General features: G+C 34.3%; 1 protein-coding gene across 1 annotated transcript; it reads left to right on the top strand.

Annotated features, from left to right (window-relative positions):
* Positions 1 to 3,043: 3,043 nt before the first annotated feature.
* Positions 3,044 to 4,960, top strand: LOC134691583 (probable E3 ubiquitin-protein ligase MID2). Its single transcript, XM_063552148.1, has one exon. It carries the CDS (start codon positions 3,047 to 3,049, stop codon positions 4,958 to 4,960), a length of 1,914 nt encoding a protein of 637 aa, XP_063408218.1. The 5' UTR covers positions 3,044 to 3,046.
* The last annotated feature ends 2,036 nt before the right edge of the window (positions 4,961 to 6,996 follow it).

Here is a 6,996-nt window from a genome sequence, read left to right as displayed (position 1 = left end):
ACTGACCAATGTCACGTGTCCTTAATCGTTTTAATTTTGTCAAAAGTCTGATCAAGATCCTGTGAATCGTGGATGGAAATTCAAATTTTAATTAATATTTGTAAAAGAAAATAATCTAATCACGACAACAATCAGATATTGTTCAGGAAGCGTCGATTTTCAACCGTTTATTCCGTTGATCCCGTTCTAAGTCCGCTTCTAATCCGATTTGTATCTTTCGACTGGTAAAATTCGACTGAGTCTGTAACGACTTCGTCCCGATTCTACCGAATGCAATCCGACAGAGATCAGACAGTGACTAAACAATGAACCGACGCTGACGGAAGATATCCGTTTGAAAACTGTCGGCATACTCGGGATGGTCAGGTACTGCAGGAACGAAATCGTATCACGGTCTGCCCTATCGCATTGCAAAAGGCTTTGTCTGGTCTCAGTCGTATTGTATTCTGTAATTGTCGGGACTCTGACGTGGGTATCATTGACGAATTTCGAATTAATAACGGGACTGTTTCGGAACGGTTTCGGAAAAAACGGTTCGAAATCGACAAGATCTGGATGCAATCTTGACTCAATTGGCGGAAATCAAATCATTCCCGTTCCATAGGACACCGTCCAGAATACAGAGAACATTGTTAAGAATTCAATCCGATACAGCAGGCAGAATCTTTCACGATAGAGGCACGATCGTAAACGACTAGACAAAATCGGCTGAGTTGCCTGGAATATTACGGGACGCGCACCTAACTGTCTGGGTACTTTGCCGAACTATTCGGACCCTTCTCGACCCGTATAAATCTGTCACGAACCTAAACGACTGCGTTCAGACTAAGATAGGTCATTCCAGATAATTAAGGATAGTTAACTGATTTTTTTCACTTTTCGTGTCGTATCGATGTCTGATCTCAAACGGGAGCAGTAATCAGCATTGTGTGAACCCGCATTAGCAATATAAGACCAAGTATCTTTATAAGAAACAAATATTTGGGAATTAAATAAGTCAACGACGACACAAACCAGCTGAATAAGTTTGACTCCAGTTGATCATTGCAAGCCACGTGACCTGGCTAGAATTTGTAATTAATAAAAAAAAAATGGACCTAACGAAGTGGAAGGTTGCATGCATGCGGATATTCATGTCGAATTACCGTCATGCTAGACGCACAAGTTTAACATGTGATGTTTTGGAATTTTGAAAAGATGAAAATTACCAAGCTCACTGGTGATAGCGAATAATTCTCCTCGTCGTAGCTTTATTGCTCCTGAGAGAAAATGTGTAACTAACAAAATCAACCATGAAACAATGTCAGCAATCAGTGAATACTGTTCGAAGTTTTCAGCGAAGCGTTAGACAAATCAAATACTTTTGTTTTAATTAAAACGGACTATGTTTTATTAAAGATTTTTTTTTCTAAAAAAATAAAATGAGTAAGGTCGGTAAGGGTCATATTTGGTCGCAATTTTATTTTAAAGTTCAATGTTACAAGATAAAAAATGTTTCAAATTGACCTAAATACATGTGAGAAAGTTTAATAAAACAATTTCTGTCATAGTTTTATTCTTAAGCGTTGATTTTTACATCCGAGTTAGGTCAACATAAGAAATTCGACAAAATTGGCAGGATTTCAGCCAAATTTAAGATCAGGAAACATAGAGCGCAGCCGTCGACAACCTAAATATTAGTATTCAAGCTAAACATGTTAAATGTCTTTAAAAACATTCTTGTCAACGATCATTATTGTCGACGTATGCGCTCTATGTTTCCTGTCCAAATATTCAATAAAAATTTACCCATTTTCCTTGTATTTGCGTAGGAAACCAAAATGAGTACTATTTGTGACGTCATATATAATACGCAGAAACGTAATTTTGCAACAGAAAGACTTTTTTTTCTATCTTGTCACTATATTAGCTATTATTCATTGTGGTATTGGTCAATAAATCCCAATTTGAAATTTAGGCTAAAAAAGGGGGCCAATTTAGGGCCTTAGCTAACCTACTCCTTTAAACAGCGATCGACCTATTGTGTTTTGTTTGCAGTATGTCCATCAGTTGATTCTCGTTTGCCTACTAAAATGAGTGATATGTGGTTAAAGTTACAAGCACTTGGACAATTTCAAATGGTTGTCACTGCGGATACTTATTGTATACTAGTACAATGATTCCATTTAGTAGATCAGTAGATCTATGTCATTGCTGATATAAACATTTATACGAGTTATGATTATTTGATTACAAATTATATATGCAATTGAATATTAACTTGTACATGTTAAAAAGAGTCAAAGTAAGCAAGCTATATATATATGTAACAGTAAAAAGGTGAAATTAGGAATTACATGTAATTACTTATATTTAGGAAATACAGGTAATTCCCGATGCACTTACTAGTTAATACAAGTAATTCCTTAAATGGCCCAGTTATTACCAGTACTTACTAATTTTAAAATGAATTTTTACACCTATCTACTGACTGCTAAAACAATGTTGTATTATGGTCAGATGATCAAAAGGTACGGCAATACTAACTAGAAGTTCAGTTAGTACTCTTAAAATTTTGAATGGATGATTTGTATAAAAAATATCTTGAATGTATATGGACTTTCAAATGTTTGGTTAAATCAGAGTTACTTTAGTTTTAATCCAAAATGGTTACTAAATTGGCTAGTAGTATTTACTGAAATGTTTAGTAATTACGTGTCATTCCTAATTTCAACTATTTACTGTAACATATATATCTGATTATAATCATAACTGATTTTTGGACCAGGACGTTTAACACTCGTTTATTCATATTGGTCCGTTTGTACCTTTTCGATACTTTAAATTTCTGTCCTAATACACGTTTTTCATCAAACTTGATTTTTAAATTAACATTGACATAACTTTAGAATGTTAATAGCAATTTAAACGTAGACAGCATGAGATATAAATACGATCTGATTATGATAGTCACGTGTTAAAATAAGTCCAGGTAAGCAAGCTATATATACATTCGATCATAATTATAACTGATCTTTGGACCAGGAAGTTTAAAAGTTACAACAAAATGGCGATGTCGGCGGAGTTGAAAGGAGAAAAGTTAAAAGAAGATTTTGATGATCTGCTTACTTGTACAATCTGTTTGGAGATCTTCAAAGAACCTAAGTATTTGTCGTGTCTGCATACGTTTTGTAAGTCGTGTATTAATACATATATTGTTTCAACCGTGAAAGACCATAACCCAAGTGGATTCAAATGTCCCATATGTCGTTGGTCTGTGTCAATAGATGATGACAAGCTTGAGACATGGGCCAATAATTTACCCGGGAACCATTTTATCGTATCACTTATAGATAAAAGGGAATTACAGAAACCCGATAAGTTGTGTGATACTTGTGAACAGGACAAACAGAAAGCTTTTTATTTCTGTACTGTTTGTCAAGAGGCATACTGTGAAACGTGCAAAAAGGCCCATAGAATATTCAAAATGTCGAAGAGTCATAAGATAATACCAATCACCGATATCAATGCAGAAACTTCAACTTCCAGTCTGCATACCCATGTCACATGTAAAGAACATCCCGACAAGACAATAGAAGTTTACTGTCAGGATCATTCAAAGCCTTGTTGTACAGTTTGCGCCACGGTCCATCACAGAAAATGTGAACAGGTTGTCACTATTGATAAAGCGGTGACTGGGATAAAAGAATCCGATACAGCTAAAAACCTGATGACAAAGTTGATAGAAACAAGTACCACATTGGGTAAAGTTCTTCAAAACCAAAAAACTAATAAAGAAAACTTTGAAAAAGGCATAGAAACCGTTCTACAAGAAATATCAACTTTACGAGAAAAAGTTTGTAAACATTTGAATGAACTCGAACAAAAACTTCGAGACGAGGCCAACAGTAGAAGGAAAGAAAAATCAATAAAGCTTGATGACGAAACAACAGATTTGTCCAGCCTAAAGAATATAGTTGATAATTGGAAGAGTTTTTTCGAAGCTTGTATATCTCAAGGATCAGAAATACAATGTCTGGTCAAGATGGACGAAATTCTAAATAACCTTCCTCAAACTGAAAATGACATTTCTAAACTTCTACGTGAAATAAGGACTATATCCGTAAAATTTGAACAGAAAAATATCATTTCAGACATAATTTCTCTCGGCAGTTTGATATTTAATGAGCACCGTTCTTCTATTCCTGGAAAGAAGGTAGCAAATTTCCATATAGGAAAAATCAAAACAGTGTTCACAATTGATGTGACAACAGGTTTGGTCAGCGGGATTTTCTTTAATAATGATATCATTTTGACCCATTATTCTCAAAAAAAGATCGTGTACTACGACAAAAATGGACAGCAACAAGAACAGCTACATAGTCCACACTGTTTCACAGATATAGCCAAAGTGAATGACCAAACAGTCGCCGTGTCATCAAGTGATCAGACAATAGTGCTTATCAACGTTAAACCGATGACTATCGTGAAGACTTTAAATATTAGCAATCCTGTGTGGGGTATTTCATTCTGTGAAAATGAATTTGTTACTGCTTATAGTAGTCAACTATCTTGGATAAATGCTGACAATGGTACATTAGTTAGAAGTCAACAAACAACAGCAGACACAAGATATGTTTATTGTTTCCAGAACAATGAGTATATCTACAGGGATAGCGGACATTCTATTAAAAAGGTGAGCGATCATGGGAAAGGCTTTACGTATAGTAATACTAGTTTACAAAACCCGTATTGCCAAGACGTTGATAGGTACGGGAACATTTATACAACTGGATATCAGTCCGGAAACATTCACCAGTTAACATCTACTGGACAACTCGTACGAATCATTCCCATATCAGATATAGACAATACCATAACGGGTTTTCCATGGGTAATACGGTTCCAGCCAAACAGTAACAGATTTCTACTGACATTTGATGGTGGTGTTACTAAAGTGCTCGTGTGTGAAATTGATTAGATTAATTCAGAAGTGGAATAATTAGAATCGAAGGGAACTAAGGTTTGCTGCAGGGAGTATGGGCTCATATCTTGTAGATGTGTTGTTTTAATTACAATCTTTGATATTGCGTTGTGTTGAACTTTTTATCATGTGAAAAAATAGTGTCAAGGATAGAACAATATAATAACTCATAGTTGTATTTTGTGTTGATTCTTAATATCTCTCTCATAAGTGTATATCAAATATATTTAAACAAGATTAAAAAAAAATTATAGGATTGAAATTAGATTCAATTTTTATCTCTTTTTGTTTTGTTTTCCCGATGGATATCCGAATTGTACGTATTTAAAGTGAACATACAAGCAAAATATGTTCAATTCTAGATATGAAAGTATTCAATAATTTATAATAAGATTCGCCATTCAATCAAATGATAAAACGTTTAAAACGAAACATTGTTTGAACCTATCTTAAGTCAGAAATCTGATGTTCAGTGGGTGTAGTTTGTTTATGCGGTTAATAATTTTGTGTGTATTTAAAATTTGAATTTTTCGAAAAACTAAGGATTTCTTATCACAGACATAGATTACCTCAGCCGTATTTGGCACAACTTTTTAGAATTTTGGATCCTCAATGCTCTTCAACTTTGAACTTGTTTGGCTTCATAAATATTTTGATATGAGCGTCACTGATGAGTCTTTTGTAGACGAAACGCGCGTCTGGCGTACAAAATTATAATCTTGGTACCTTTGATAAATATGAATAAGTGTTTCTCGTTTTTATCTCAACTGGCTCGAAGTGCCAAGTGAGCTTTTCACATCACTTGGCGTCCGTCTTTCGTCATGTTCGTCGTCGTTAACTTTTACAAACTACATGTACTGGGCAAAATTTAAACAAACTTCAATGTCTCTCTTGTTTGACATAGAAATATTGTTTGTTGTAATTTTCTATTAAAGAATTTGAAATAAATATGTATTTTGGAATATATCTCCCTTATTCAAAGCTCTGTTTTGGAGTTGGCTATATCTTGTCTGAGCTTAAAATAATATAGTTAGTGATAGTTATATTTTGAATTGATGTATTTAAACATGTTTAAAAAAAAATATATATTATGGTATAGAGACTAGATTTTTATTTTAATCAAAATTAATTATTTTTCCCGATGGATTTACAGATCGTGTTTATTGTAGCAACCAGAATAACAAAAGATGTTCAATATATATAAATTAACTTGTTTGTTTTTATCCACTTTTCAAAGTTTGTATGGGATTTTCCATTTTTATTAAAAAAAAATTATCGCGAACAACACTGTTGTGAGATGGATTGTCTAAATGTGCATCTGGTGGAGAGAAATTGGTACCGTTGAGATTACTGAAGGTGAGGCATGGATATGGCGTCGGCATTACCTGTTTATGATGTTTTATTTGACAGTTGATAGAAGAAATAGAATAAACTATTTATATGTTGTAAACAGATGCCTTATAGACGACTTTGTCCTTGTCCCCAATTTCATGAGTATGTGACCGTCTATAAAAACATATATAGCTTGTATTATGTGGAACAGGATCTGCTAACCTTACCGAGACGAATAAGATCATCCTTGAGTTTTTCGCGAGCTTCATGTTGCTCAGTCTTTCTATTTCCTTGTTGTATAGCCTCAGGATATCCTGTGTCCTTGTCTTTGGTTTCGTTGTTTAGAGACTGCCCATAAAAACCGTATAGGTTGTTATATACGGAGCAGAATTGCCCTACCCTTCAGAGGCACCTAACATCACGTTTTTTTGCGAGATTTGTGTTGTTGGTGCAGTCTTTAGTTTTCCATATTTTGTCGTGTGTGCTCTTGTGTAAATTTTCGTTGTTTTTCGTATTTGTAATGCCATTGTCAGTTTTATTCTAATGTCCTGTACCAAATTAGGAATGTGGCATTTGTTATCAAATAGTCCGTTTATTTTTATGTTGGCGTGTGAATTTGTTACATTTCAGTCACCGGTGTCTGTGTTGTCTAGTTGTTTTCCTCTCATGATTGATGTTTTTCCCTCCGTTTTAGTTTGTAA

This window comes from Mytilus trossulus, chromosome 11, assembly GCF_036588685.1.
Source record: "Mytilus trossulus isolate FHL-02 chromosome 11, PNRI_Mtr1.1.1.hap1, whole genome shotgun sequence".
Taxonomy (NCBI): Eukaryota; Metazoa; Mollusca; class Bivalvia; order Mytilida; family Mytilidae; genus Mytilus; species Mytilus trossulus.
Note: the sequence above shows the minus strand (reverse complement) of the source record. Positions and strands in the feature narration are given on the sequence as shown.

Bases quoted from the DNA above. Each gene is read 5' to 3' on its own strand.
- LOC134691583 (XM_063552148.1), top strand. From the start codon at position 3,047: ATGGCGATGTCGGCGGAGTTGAAAGGAGAAAAGTTAAAAGAAGATTTT.